The 15,721-nt window shown below is 36.5% G+C and overlaps 1 protein-coding gene across 1 annotated transcript in view; it reads left to right on the top strand.

Annotated features, from left to right (window-relative positions):
- The window catches only part of SMYD3 (SET and MYND domain containing 3), a 334,148-nt gene that overhangs the window by 253,054 nt on the left and 65,373 nt on the right, over positions 1 to 15,721 (top strand). The window contains exons 6-7 of the mRNA XM_026669387.2: positions 7,424 to 7,491; positions 15,596 to 15,698. Coding sequence (XP_026525172.1) covers positions 7,424 to 7,491; positions 15,596 to 15,698 — 171 coding nt within the window. The remainder of the gene's footprint in view (positions 1 to 7,423; positions 7,492 to 15,595; positions 15,699 to 15,721) is intronic.

Consider the following 15,721-nt stretch of genomic DNA (forward strand, 5'->3'; position numbering starts at 1 on the left):
GAACTCTTCTTGTGAAATATTTATGAACTTTCTCAACTGTGTTAATATCAGATATGTAATGTGGGTTCCAGACTGATGAGCTGTATTCGAGTATTGGTCTAGCAAATTTTTTGTATGCTCTAGTTATTAGTGTAATATCACCAGAGAAAAAGCTACGTAAGATTAGGTTAACAACTCTTAACGCCTTTTTGGCTATGTAATTACAGTGGGTTCTTGCACTTAGGTCATTTGAGATGAGTACTCCAAGATCCTTGACAGAGTTTGGATCATCAACAAGGTCTTGACTATTCAGCCTGTATTTTATTTTCTGATTTTTTTTGCCAATATGTAGGACAGAGCATTTATTTGTTGAGATTTGAAGTTGCCATTTGTTTGACCATTCTGATACATAGTCAAGGTCTTTTTGAAGGGTAGCAGAATTATCTGTGGTGTTGAATAGCTTTACATCATCAGCAAAGAGAACACAGTTGCCCTTAATATGATAATATAAAGACCATACATGTAGATTGCGTCTATTGCTTTGCCCTGATCGAGTTGTGTAGTCCATATGTTTTTGCAGTGTAAGAGTTGCAGATTACATGATAGTTTTTTCTTAAAACCAAATTGTTTATTAGAGAGTAGGTTGTTTGTTTCTAAGTGGAGGATGATGGATTGGTTAAAAATTGATTCCATGACTTTACAGGTGACGCAGCATAAAGAGATTGGTCTGTAATTTTCAACTAGGCTGGGGTCTCCCTTTTTGAAGATAGGGATAACCGTGGCTTGTGACCATAGTTTTGGCAAGGAGCTGGTCCTGAAAGATTTTTCAAAGATTATGCTTAGAGGTTCTGCTATGGCAGTGGGTAGCTTTTTTAAGAAGTAGTCACATATTCCATCTGGTCAAATAGATAGAGATTATTTTAGATTGCGTAGTGCTTTTTCAACATTGTCTTCTGTAAAATCGATATGTATTAGATCATTGTAGTTGTCTGTGGTTTGACTAGGAAATACTGGGCATGATCCATTGTTGTTTACAAATACTGAGCCAAAGAATGTGTTAAAGAGGTTGGTTTTAATAGTGTCATCGTTGCAGTCTTTACCATTAGGTCCTTTCAGGGGTGGGATGGACCTTGAGTCTTTTTAGTTTGTTGTTTATAAAATTGTAGAAAGCGCGGGTGGAATTGGTGCATAGAAGGTTTTCTTCTTGTTTCATGTGATAATTGGTGCATTCAATTTTTATGGTGGCATAAATTTTTGTATCGGCTTTTGAAGATGGCAACGTGACCAGATTTTAGAAATATCTGAAAAGCTATTATATAGAAAAGGGAGCTGATTTATTATTCTATATTCCTCCAGAGAATAGGACCAGAAGTAATGGAATAAAACTGCAAGAAAGGTTCATGATAGATGTCAGGAGGAATCTGTGACTATACAGGGCTGCCACAAGAAGTGATGAGTTCTCTTTTACTAGAGATCTTCAGTCAATAGTTGGATAGTCATATGCCATAGATGCTATAGTGAGTCCTGTACTAAGGAGGTGGATAAATTAGATGAATTTCAAAATACCTTTCACCTCAATAATAGTATTATATGAAATTATATGAAATAGTATTATATGTTTTTAAGCGTTAAATGCTAACTTATATAGGCTAGCATCTCTGGATTATTTGCTTATTCTTAAATAAATGGAGTAAAGGAAAAAGAACCCTTTACAGGGAAAAAAAAATCCCATAGATGAGGGTGACATGTTATGACTGGGCTGCTTCAGCCAGCTATAAAAATTGCAGTCTTAGAAGCAATACCATAAGTAGTGTTATGCAAATTGTAAGAATATATTAATATCCGAGGTGCCTCACATGCTAATTAGCAGACTTTTCTTTTTTTATCCACAGTAGGTATAAATCATTAATAGCCCTTCTACTTCTGCCTCCCTTAATAGGTGGCTTATTTCCATATCTACCTGGTAGACCTACATTAAGTTGTAATCTTAACTTTAGCCATCTGCATATGGATACACTATTCTCTTCTTTGACTTAAAATATGAGAAGAAAGGCATCATTTGCTTATGCTTGCAACAAATCTTAGAACATAATTTAGTACTCAAGTGATGTCAAAGTTTTGATACAATCTTGAAGAGTAGTGAGATCGCAACCTGTCCTGTTCCTCCTGTGAATGTTATAGCTGAACAGATTTAAATCTGACTTATCCATATCCAAAGCCAATCTTCTTGGTGTAGTGACTCAGGTTAAAAACAGTTTCCATTCTTGGATTTTGTTGGCTATGGCTATTTTACCTTGTTCATGAATTCACACGTGATTTGGGTATCTAGGCAATTCTTTTTTAACTCTAACCATGTAGACATATAAATCATATCCATATGAGAGGCAGCCAAGCAGCAAATATTAAATACAAACCCTTCCTTCTTTCTCTGCCTCGCAGCACAGGTTGCACAAGAAAAGTGAGATCTCACCCAGTCAGTCATTTCCTGAAAACCTTTTTCCCTTGCTCCCATACTTTCTCTTAAGTTTTGCCTCCAGTAGTTGATTGAGATAAGATGGCAGTAGCTGCATACTTCTGTCTTATCTCTCTTGTTTGGATCCCCTAGGGACAATGGCAAAGGAGATTGGAAAATATTGGCAGAGGTATGTAGGAAAGTAGATATCTCTGCCAGAGAGCTTGGCCTCTTCTTTCTTTCTTTTATTAATTAATTTTATTAAAGAATTGTTGACAGAATAAAAGCAATACAAATTTTAAAAAAGGAAACAAAGATAAAGAAAAGAAAGTAATCAGTAAATGAGAAAGAAATACAATGAAAGAGAAAGAAAATAAATAGAAAATTATAAAGAGTGACCAGCAATTATAAATGCATTTATATTTTATCCCCTCTCTAAGGTTAGACTGTGACTCCCTTCTTTCCATAGCCTATCTTTTGTAATCATCCAACTCATAAATCACAAGTTGATTTTTTTTCTATTTTTAGCAAAAAGTTCATAAAGGGTTTCCAATTATTGACAAATGTAGTTACTGAGACCTTCTCTTTCTGATCAGTGAAGTGAAGCAAGCAGGCACCTCATGATCTCACTCATTGAACTTTACCCCTAGTGATGGTACTTTGATGTGCATAGATTAATCAAATTAATCAAATGACTAAATTAGTGCATTGGGCAAACACTGTAAACATAGTTTGCTTAGAGTACAGTAAAGCATTTGACAAAGTAGACCACAGCTGCCTCCTTGGTAAGATTGAAAACATGTTGGGTACACAAGATGGACTTAAAACTGGCTGACATTCAGCATGTAGTCCCCAATGGAATTACATCTACATGGAAAGAAGCATGAAATGGAGATAGCTCAAGGTTTTGTTTAGGCCTAGCACTCTTCAGCACCTTCAAAAATGATTTGGGTGAGGGAAACAGAATGGAAACTCATCAAATTTGCAGATGACACCAAGCTGGGAGGAATTGCCAACATCTTAGAAGATAGACTGGAGATTCAGAAAGATCTTGACAGACTTTATTATTGGGCTCTATCCAACAAGATGCAGTTCAGTGGTGAGAAAAGTAAGCTCCTGCACCTAGGCAAGTAAAATCAAATGTACAGATATAGAATAGGGTACCACACCTGGCTCAACAGTACTGAAAGGAATCTAGATGTCTTGGTGGACCACCACTAAATATGAATCAGCAATCTACTGCAGCTTCCAAAAAAGCCAAGGCAATCCTAGGGAGCATCAATATCACGAAAAGTAATAGTACACTAGTGAGGCTACACTTGGAATACTGTGTTAAGTTCTGGTTGCCACAGTACAAAAAAAAAAGATGCTGAGTTCCTAGAAAAAGTGCAGGGAAGAGCAACAAAAATGATAAGGAGTCTGGAGACTAAACTGTATGATAAACAATTAAGGAAACTAGGGATGTCTTGCCTATCAAAGAGAAGAATTAGGAGTGATATGATAGCTGTGTTCCAGTATTTCAGAGGCTGTCACAGAGCCTCCAAAGCACCCGAGGGTAGGACAAGAAGTAACAAGTAGAAGATCATTAAAGAGAGATCTAACCTAGAATTAAGGAGATTGCCTGACACTAAAAACAAATAATGGAACAACTGGTCTCCAGAAGTTGTGGATGCTTCATCACTGGAGGTTTTCAACAACAGATTGGACAGCCATTTGTTTGGAATGGCAAGAGTCTCCTGCTTGAGCATGGGGTTGGACTAGAAAATGTCCAAGGTCCCTTCCAAGCCTGTTATTCTATGTTATTCTCTGTACTTCCCAGTAAAGCTAAAGCTTCCCACTGCTTCTTGGTTGGCCAAGCACAATTCTTCCCACAACATCCTCTAGAGAAATTAGATGCAGAGAGAGTGGAGCCTTCCAGCATTGCCATGCTTCCTTGAGTTTTATTTTTCTCTCTGCAAGTGACCTCCTTTCAGACAAGCAAAGAGGCATGCACACAGGAGACAATCATCCTCTTTTCATTTCTCTTACTGTTAAAAGGAAACTAGGCTGTAGAAAAAGAGAAAGCAGGCAGCACCCTCTGCTCAGTGACTTAACGCTGCCACCTCTGTTTCTCCGTCCTTTTCTGTGTAAAGGATTGGTCATAGCAAGAACTGACATTTTATTCTCCCATTTTCCTTCTGGGCAACAGCATATAGGGATTCACCTCAGTGCATCAAATTTACAATAGTGCCATTCTGAGCACAAGGAACAATCTTCCTCTATGAGGTCAATCTCGTCTTCTACCATAAGGATTAAGCAGATGATGGTTACAGTATTTCCAAATGTTTACTTGCCTTCTCTTTCTGCCAGAGTAGCATCAGAACAATGTGTTTTTCCCCCAAGATAAGTGACAAGCTTTTGATTCCTACCATGCTACTGTGTGCTTTTATTTATTTAGCATATGGCAAATACATGGACTTATAGTAGTTCAAATGTTAATGTCCAGTCCACCCAGCCATTCAAGGACCAGGTGATCTATGTTGAAAAAAACAGACATTGGGCCAGTGTAAACTTTTGATGGACATTTGGACACAATGTGATAAATATTTTGTCAAGGAGCACCACAGTCACACTGAGGGGTAGAGACAAGACCCCACTTAAACAATGAGTCCTGACAGACACCATGTTGGGTATGGATCCTGTTCAGAGTTGACCAATGCTGGTGAGGAAGGTCAAAACCTGGTGCCTTTTGTGTAGGATCAACTATATCAGGGGTCGCCAACCTTTTGGACCTCAGGGACCACCAAACTCATAATTTTAGATCCCGGGGACCACTAACTGGTTCTGTGGGTGTAGCCTAATTTGTGGGTGTGGCTTGGTGGTCATGTGACTGGCTGGGCATGGATTGTATGTAAATATTATAAATATTTATATAAATATTGAATTTTTTATTTAAAAAAGAGCAACTTTTACCCAAAATCAGGCAAAGCAGGCAGGCAGATTGAGTTACTCATGGAATCACAGATTCATTCGGAAATCTATCTATCTGCCATTGGCTAGCTCAGTCTGTCACATAAAATTTGTTTGCAAGCAAACTCACAAAATTAACTCACAACACACCATGTATGAAAATACTGATTTTTTTATTTAAAAAAGAGCAACTTTTACCCCAAATCAGGCAAAGCAGGCAGATTGAGTTGCTCACAGAATCAGTCAGTGATCTATCTATCTGCCATCGGCTAGCTCAGTCTCTCAAATTTGCTTGCCATGAGTCTGCACTGAATTTGCTTGCAAGCAAACCTTCAGTCCTAAGGGAGGTTTGGCTGTACACTTAAAATTGGAGCCAAAGATCTAAAGACTAGCTAGAAAGCAAGAAATCCAACCATTTCCTGCTTCCTAGCTAATCTAAATCTCCCTGCACAGCAGAACAGATGATGGTTGGAAAAAGGAAAAATAGCAATTTAGCAGGCAAGTTTACCAGGTAAGGAGTGAGTGGGCAGGGAGGGTTCCCACGGGCCATGTGGGTGGCGCAGCCTTGTGTTTCTGTGCAACCTGGATTAATTGCTTTGTGGGGGTAATCTGGGGGTGAGATTTCTCTGCAACCCACCAAAATTTTCTCACGGCCCACCGGTTGGCGACCGCTGATCTATATAACTGCCTGTATCTGGGCATTCAGCACCCATTTGGCTTTCCACTGTGTGTTGATGTCAAAGTTGTTAGACAGCTGTTGAGCGAGTGCCAGAGAAGGCTTCCTGGATTTAAGCCTGCCAATTGATAGATGAGGAAGATCAGCATGCACAGAAAGAAGTGGGTTTCTCGTAATTTTGTTGTACTCCTTCACTAAGGCTCCCTGCTTTCATAGGGCTGGTGGTGCTATGTGGCTCAAGATGGGGAGCCAGCAAGTTGGAGTAGATTGTATGCAACTGCTTATGATCCTCATTGTATCATTTAGTCTAGTATCAATCTTGCTAGTGTGGCAGCTATTAAACCAAACAGGGGCGCAGTATTCAGCTGTGGAGTAGACCAACCCTGTTGCTGATAGTCTTGAGAGTAGAGTCTGTGTGCTGTGTGCTGGTTCAATCCTACTCAACTTTGCTGACAGTATCATTGGGTGTATCTATGTGTAGCAGGCTAGTTTAAAGGGTGACTAGGCCATCAACAGCATTCAAACAACTACTACAGTACTTCCCTCAAGGCTCCCTGGCATATTCTGCTTCTGTCAATCACTCCATGCTAGCCTGCAGCATTTTATCTACTTATGTATAATAATGATTTTGAGGAAATGAAGGTGTATTTTTTCATCTCTCCTTCTGGGTTTCTTTGGAATTTCAGAAAAAATGAATTTTTTTTCTCCCATCTGCAAACAGCTGTTCATTTGTGTTCTGAACAGCAAGGTCAATATTTTTGTAACCAATATTTTTGCTGCTTAAAATGAAAAAGCAGAGCTCACAAGTCTTGTCTGGAGTTATGTTTCCAATAGCAGTAGAAAAAACATACAGTAATTAAGATATATAGCTTTTCTAAATGATAGGGATTGTCTGAATGGGTTAAACTAATGACATACTAATTAATGTAATTTAAGAAAAAAACAGAGGGTGTTTGTATATATGTATATATGTGTGTATGTATGCACATATCCACTTAAATTAACTCCGCTGCCAAAGCACTTGCAATTACACTGAGGGTACGTTTTATTTTAATTTATGATTAATATAATTTTGCAAGCATCCATAGACTGAAAGTATTTGTGTACTTTTTACATTAAAATAAATTAATTTTCAGCATCTCATTGAAGACACTAGCATTTCTGTTTCTAACTGGTTTGTGATAAAAGCCATGTCTCTGCTTTATATATTTTAATATGAAAGGGGGTTATTTATATTAGGGATAAATATTCTGGTTATTTGGCTTTTGTCTTAGCTGCCTTCTTTTTAAACAATGCTTTCATTAGGTTAAGACATTTCTAAATTATTCTAATAATCCTAATCATAGACTTTAATCTTGTTTTTACAGGTGACCAGTAACTGTTTCAGCATAAGCAATGGAGAAATGCAGGATGTTGGTGTTGGACTTTATCCCAGGTACAGTGGACAAGCATTACTTTTGTGGTTCTCTCTCTCTCTCTCTCTCTCTCTCTCTCATTCTCCCTCTCTCCTTCTCCCTCTCCCTCTCCTTCTCTCCCTCTCCTCCCCCTCCCTTTCCCTCCCTCCCCCCTCTCCCTCCCTCCTCTCTTTCTCCCTCTCCTCTCCCTCCCCCTCCCTTTCCCTCCCTCCCTCCCTCCTCTCTCTCTCTCTCTCTTTCTCTGCAGCTTGGCAGCTGAAATGTCAGGTTCTACAAATACATTAAGAAATTTAACTCATATCAAACTGAATATATGGCACTAAAGTCTCTGAATTCACAGCATGTAGTGGAAATAGGGCTATGATAATTTTGAGACTAGATTCCTTATGTCAAATGTAGCAGAATTGCATGAAAGACGTGTGCAAATCCTGAGCACAAGAGGGCTGAGGCTGAGACCAAGATAGAAAATGACCACTAGAGCAAAAGTTGGTCAACCCAGTGAAAACACCAACCTTCATTTTGTTCTTGCCACTTTGGATGATTTGGGTTTTATATTACCATCCGACTATTCTGACAGTGAATGAGAAAAGCTTTTCACCAGAGATTGCCCCAGGTTGCCCTTGACTGGCACGATCAGGTTGCAGTCTAAAATCTCTAATTTAATGATATTAATGCAATTAATAAAATTACTTCCCACATATTTAACATTTTCTTCCTTTATATTGGAAAATAAAAATTCATGGCAAATTTTGGAAACGCAATCAAATCTATACACTTTCCTTTGATTTTGACTTTCAGTTGCCTCTTTCTTCTACAATAGTTTATTTCTTTCTGTTCAGTCATATTCAATTCTGGAGGGTGGAGTTGGCGTCGCGACGATACGGCATGCGATCTCGGAGGTCTGAGATCACTGCCGATATCTTTGCTCCTGGATGGTCCTATCGGATCTAAACCGTCCTGAAGAGACGGTGAAAGTGAAGAGTGCATCCTGTCAATCCCAGGGATACCGCAAAGTCCCTGGTAGATCCGGGAGAAGCTCTTCTTGCCAGCGGCAAACAGGCAGCCATTAAAGCTGCTGAAGTTGGGACAGCTCCGAAATGGAAGAGAACAGAAAGAGAGAGTGTGCCGGTTTGGTGAGAACTCTTTTTTTATTCTAAGATCTGAAAGAACACCCTAAGGAAAAGAAAGAATCTGTAAAAGTTTTGACAGAAGTGATTAAGCGGAGATTTTAAACAGGAATGTCAAAGTAAAATTTTTTTTCCTCATTGCTGGATTTTCTATATATGATCTTGTATTTTGAAACTGGACTGGTTTTTTCGTTTATATCTATTTTTTTCTTCTCCTTTTTGATTTTGTGATACTTTAGGCTAGAAGGCTCCCTTTAGTTATTTCAATTTTTTAAAATATCTTTTTCTTTTTCTTATTAATTCTTATTATATCCTGCTCGGAAAAGGAGGGGGAAAGTGAGAGCAAAGAAACTTTGTTACACTGCCAACTGGAGGCTTGAAAATATTCTATTTCCCTGTGACCAGACAAAGCTGAGAAAGAAAGAACTGAGACTCTTTTTCAAGGACATTGCTATTTGATAAGATAGAGGGAAGAGCACGGGAGAGTATTATTGCAGGTGCTCTTCTGGGTTTCTATCAACAGCTGGAGTCTGGTGTTGAAACTTAGGGGGAAAAAAGGTGATAAGTTTTTGGAGAAGAGAGCTATAATAAGAGCCTTGGATAATTAAAGCGCAGTGTGCCCTTTTTACTTTTTCTAAGTTGTGCTATCCCTCCTCACCAGCTTTATTGTATTTCTTTTTATCTTTTTTTTTTTTTTTGCAATAACTATATGGGTTTTTGGCTTTGTTGGAGCTTGTCTTTGTTTTTCTTTTTTTCTTTGGAAGTCCAATCTCTACGTTTGCTTTTTATTTTAAAGGGAAAGCCTTAAAAGCCTTTTTTTTCTTTCCTGGTATTTTTGTCTTTTCATCTACCTTTCTGGTTTATTCTTATGTACTTTTTTCTATTTGAGACCTTTCAATTGGATTAAGGTGTTGAAGAACCTGAAGAATTTTTCCTTTTCCTTTTTTTTTCTTTTTTTTCTTAAGCCTTTTTTTTCATCTAACTATTGATTGGATTAAGGTATACAAGAACCTGAAGAAATTTTGTCCTCCCTTCCTTTTTCTTTTTTTTTTTAATTATTATTATTGGGCTTCTTTTTTCTACTATTTTTATTTTGAACTATAATTGGTTACTTCACAATTGGATTAAGGTTTAGAAGAACCTGAAGATTTTGAATTGCTTAAAATGAGTAGGAAATTTACAGCTCCTGGTTCTTCAACTTCTACTTCTTCCTCTCCACCATCTGGAGGACAACGTTCAATACAGACAATGTTAAAGCAAGAAAAAGAACAAGAAAAAGTGACTCTGCAGATGATTATGCAAGGAATTCAAAATATTCAAGCAAGATCAGAGAATATTGAAAAGAGAATAGAGAACATCGAACAAAGAACAGAGAACATTGAACAAAGAACAGGGAAAACCGATGAAAAAGTGGAGAACATCCAACAAATGATGTTGAAGTATGATGAGAGATTCCAAAAAATTGAAGAAGATAAACAAAGAGACAAGAAGATTGGAGATATTGATAATAGATTAATGGTGGTTGAACAAGATAAAAGTGGTATGCTGAGATGGGAGATGGATAGATCAGAATTCTATCTTAGATTCCAAAACGTAGAGGAAGAAAAAGGACAAAACTTAGCTGAGATAATGATAGAAATACTGGCTGAAGCTTTGGAAATAACTCAAGAGAAGATGATGGATGGAATAGATGAGGTTTATCGAGTTTTCACAAGATATGCGATGAGAAATAGCTTACCAAGAGAAGTTCACATTAGATTACAAAGAAAGCCATTAAAACGCAAATATTGCAAGTGGCAAAAGAGAAAACATTGAAATACAAAGACAAGGAGATTGTGGTCTTGAAACAAATACCCAGAAGAGTGAGAGAGATGAGAAGAGAATACCGATTCCTGACTAAAATGCTACTTTAAAAAGAGGTGAATTATAGATGGCTGATTCCAGAAGATTTAATGTTCACATGGCAAGAACAGAGACATAGAATTGACTCAATTGAGAAAGCGGAATTATTTTATACAGAATTTTTTGGAGGGAAAAAGGAAGAGGCAGAAAAAGAGATCTCACTAATTGAATTCCAGGAGGACTGCCAAATGGCGACTGAAAAAGAAGAAGGTGCAGTAGGTGGAAAGGTGGAAGCCAAAGAACAACGTGAACTAAGATCTACGAGAGCTGCTAAACTTAACTACAAAATATAACCATGGAAGAGAAAAAATTGATTACAATTAATATAAATGGACTTAACTCAGCCGTTAAAAGAAGGAAAACCTTTCATAAATTAGAGAAATTAAAATTTGATATAATTTGTCTACAAGAAGTACATATTAAAAAACAATATGAACAATTGTTGGTACAGCCAAAATTAGGGAAAATATTTACTTCCTTGACACAATGTAAGAAAAGAGTAGTGGTTTTATATATTAAAGAGACCACCCCAGCAAAATTTATCTATACCGATGATGATGGAAGAATACTAATGGTGGAAATAATGGACAATAATATGAAAACATATGAAAATAATTGAACTGGACTATGCTAATATAGTTATGATGGGAGATTTTAATGGAATTGTAGACAATAAATTGGACTATACAGCACAGAAAACAATAAAGCAAAACAGAAAGACTCTCCCTAAATCTTTTTTTAAAATGGTAGATGAAATAAACTTAAAAGATACATGGAGAGAAAGAAATGCTAAAACTCAACAATACACCTTCTATTCAAGTAGACACTTATCATGGTCCAGAATAGATATGATATGGATGTCAACAGAATTAATAACTAACATTTAAGAAATAAATATTGAAACAAGTACTTGGGCAGATCACAATCCAATGACAATTAAATGGAAAGGACAAAAAATAAGATCTAGATGGACGTTAAATAATACTATTTTAAAGGAAAAAAACTTCACACAGTGGATGGAGAAAGAATTGCCTTTTTTCTTTAGAGAAAACAAAAAAGAAGATATATCAATTCAGAACATATGGGATACAATGAAGGCATATGTTAGAGGCTTGATAATAGACTATACAAGGAAAAGGAATACTATGAAAAGACTAGCCTCTAAGGCCCTAGAGGATGAGCATAAAAGACTTGAAAAAGAGCTACAGAAAATGCCACAGAAAAAGGACATCAAGTTAAAAATGGATATAATTAAACACAAAATGGGTCAAATAGAAAAAGAAGAATTAGCACAGAAAATTAGAGGTGCTAAACAGAACTACTTTGAAGACACAAACAAACCAGGTAGATAATTAGCATACAAATTGAGAAAGGAGAAAGAATCAAGGAAAATATTGCAATTAATAGATGACCAAGGCCAAGTTTGCCATGGTAGCAAAGAGAAGAAGGAAATCATTCGAGACTTCTATAGGAAATTTTTTGTAGGAGAGAAAAGAAAAAATAAAAAAAATAATAAAAAAGAAAACAACAAAAAGAAAAAAAAAAAAAAAAAAAAAAAAAGAATAAAAAGAAAAAAAAGAAGAGGGCCAAACCCAGTGGGACCCCGCGACTTTAAATAAAAAATTTTCACTCCACAAGGGGGGGGGAGGGGGGGCCCCCCCGGCGCCGTCCCGCACTATAGTCTCTACTAAATGCAGATTATAAAATCTTTGCTTCAATATTGGCAGAAAGACTTAAAAAATATTTAAATAATTTTATCCATCCTGATCAAAATGGATTTCTGCCAAAGAGACAAATTAAAGACAATATGAGAGTAATCTTGGACACCTTGGAATACTACGAGGCACATCCTGTAAAACAAATGACTCTGATATTTCTAGATGCACAGAAGGCATTTGATAATGTGGATTGGCGATTCATGTTATTATTGTTGGAACAGATGGGTTTTGCTAGAAAATTTATTCAAGCAATAGAAACTATATACTATAAGCAAACGGCAAAGGTAATGATAGAGGGAGAACTGACAGACTCTATTAATATAAGAAAAGAAACAAGACAAGGGTGTCCACTATCACTTTTGTTTGTGTTAACTTTGGAAGTGCTAAACAGAAATATTAGAGATGAAAAGAATATAAAAGGAATGAAAATCAAAAAGGAAGAATTTAAGCTGCAAGCATTTGCAGATGATCTGGTTTTCATCTTAGAAGACCCTTTAGAAACAGCATCAAAATTGATAGAAAAGATAGAGACATATGGAAAGGTGGCTGGTTTGAAAATAAATAAAGATAAGACAAAGATCTTGACAAAGAATATGCTATTAAGACAAAAGGAAGAACTGGCAGACCTATTTTTTTTTTAACAAGTTTTATTAATTTCAGAAACAAACAAATCATCATCAACCATTACATATTTGAACCTTTTTCCATTATAAATTTTACAAGTCAGATAAACCTTATCTTATACAATACAATTCTATTTTAAACCATTTCTGTATGAGCATAAAAACATCTCATTGTCCTCTATTTCTTTCTGACTTGATTATCATCATTCTCTTTCTGTGTTTCTAGAAGGTTTCACCAATACTTCTCAAAAACATAAACAGACACAAACAAACATATAAAAAATCTTTTAGTAAAGTAACTTGGCCCCGGTACCTCTCTTTTATATGGGCTTTAATTATATTCATGCTCATCTTACAGATCATTACCTATTTTGTTTACCATTCTGTATCTTCTATATATACTTCTCACACATTTCACTCTTCATAATTCTATCTTATTCAATCCATCTTAATTTAAATCATTATATTTGTATCTTTTGCCCATCCTTTATTATCCCTCTATCTCATTCCTTATAATGAAAAAAAAAAAGAATTTCTCCTGAAATCTCTAATCAGAGTATGATGCCTTTCTATCCTCTCCTAAATATTAGATTAACATTTAAAATGACACCTAATACCCAATCTGATTCTGCTTGGTACATTCTATCTATTAATTTTTACTTTTAATAACAATAAAAACAGAGTAATAAATCGAAAATGTTTAAATACATAGTATCCTCCTAAATACGTAGTTAAATAATAAATCTAAATAATAAATCTTATAGCATTCTCATTGCCTTTCCCTTCAATATTTTATTACATTTAAAAATCAATCATTATTAAACATTTCAACATTTTAATTTCTTATTAACTCTTAAGCCATTCTAATTTTCTATTTCTAATACAAATATTACAATACCATCTTATGTACCTTGCAAAATCTTTTAAGAAAATTTATACTTTACCCTTTATCCCTAAAAAGATTCCTCTTTTCCCATCCAATTTAAAACTTTGTGGCTTTTCTCCGCCTTTCCCCTTTCTTTCTTCCCCACCAGATCTTCCTACCCCCTTCTTCTAACCTCTGTCGTGCTGGCATCCCTTCTCTGTTGTATTCCCTTTTTCTCTTGTTTGCTATCATTGTATTTATTTTTGCATCATATTTTTCTCTTTCTTGAATGTTTTTTAGATCTTAAGTCCTTCATTTTCCTCGCTTTCTTCCTTCCTTCTTTCTTAGATAAATTTTGGGATTCATTAAAGATGGTGTCTTCGTCTTCTTCTTGTTGTTGTTCCATCTGTCGCATTGTCTGTTCATAGTTAACCAGCGCCATTTCTAAAAATAGAAAAGCTTTTTCCATACCATCTTTACAGGCTGCTTTTGTTTGCTCATATTCATCCCTCAGTTCCTCAAAGGAGAAAGCCATTATAAATCTTTTCTTTCTTTTTCCCTCTTTCTTCTTACTCCAACCAAAATATTCCAAAAGAAAAGTAAGACAATCCCAAAGTCCACAATCCTCAATCAATCCAAGCCAAGCCAAATTTTCCTCTTTCTCTTCCAGGGGTAGTATCAGACAAAGGAAAAAGAAAATCCAAATCTGTGTTTTGAAGCCTTATTAAAATTTTATTTCTGTCTCCAAATCCTTAAGGCATCTCCTCCAACAAAATCCAACCAGATAAATATATTTTTGTCCTCTCCCTTCCGACTTATCCCATAAAGCTAGTTTTACCTGAAAAAAAACAGGTTTCTCAATATCCGTTTGTTAATTCCGTCGGGAGGGAGAGTAAACTTTCCTTTCAGCACCTCAGAATTGCCGCTTACTTTCTCTTGTGGAAAGAAACATCCAAAAAGCCATTACTTCCAGGAATTAAATTAAATATATCTCAGAGTCCTGGATCGACCAAGAAGACTTTCACTTTTAAAAACTTTCTCCTCTTCCTCCTGCGCATACTTGCCCAGCTGTCGGCTTCTTTGTGGCGGCCATTACGGACCGCCGCTTACGCCGTCTTGGTAAAAGGGGTTCTGCCCGGCCAGGGAGGGGGTCTGCAACACCCCCAAACCCTTTTTCGGATCCCTCCTACCTTCAGCTGCCCTGCAGGGCAGCTGGCTTGCTCCGCACCCTTTCGGATCGGAGCCCCAAAAGCGGCTAAGCGCGGCAGGATCGCGCAGCCGCGAATCCCTACCGCCGCAAAGCCGACAAACCGGAAATCCTCAGGAAGAACTGGCAGACCTATTGAAAATTCAGGTCACGAATAAGATTAAGTACTTGGAGATATATTTGACAGCAAGATGTAGTACATTAAAAGAGAATAATTATATCAAACTTAAACAGCAGATAGCGCTAGATTTGGCGAAATGGGAAAATTTACAACTGTCACTAATAGGGAGAATTTCAACAATCAAGATGAATATATTACCCAGAATTTTATATTTGTTTCAAACAATTCCAATTAGGCTTGGAAAAGACTACTTTGAAGATTTAAATAAAATTGTGTTGAAATATATATGGCAAGGTAAGAAAGCAAGAATAAAGTTAAAACTTTTGCAAGATGCTAGAATTAGAGGAGGATTTGGTTTGCCTAATTGGGAGTTGTACTACTAAGCTACAAATCTGATGTGGGTTAAGGAATGGTGGGCAACCTCATAAATCAATTAATCTTTGAGTCCCTCCCTATGCAATTTCTAGTATCAACCTGGGAGATACTAAGCTAGACAGATTTGTAGAATAAATACTTTCCTGTATATCTATTTCAAATCTGGATTTTGTTTTTCTTCATTAGCATGTCCTTGCTGAACAACAGTTGTGATCCTAATTGTGTGGTCATCTTTGAGGGTCCTCAACTCCACCTTCGGTCTATCCGAGAAATGCAGTTGGGAGAAGAGGTAATTAATTTGTTGCTTCTTCC

Source organism: Notechis scutatus, chromosome 1, assembly GCF_049901735.1.
Source record: "Notechis scutatus isolate UNSWTSFEM ecotype Mainland chromosome 1, rNotScu1.2, whole genome shotgun sequence".
Lineage (NCBI taxonomy): Eukaryota > Metazoa > Chordata > Lepidosauria > Squamata > Elapidae > Notechis > Notechis scutatus.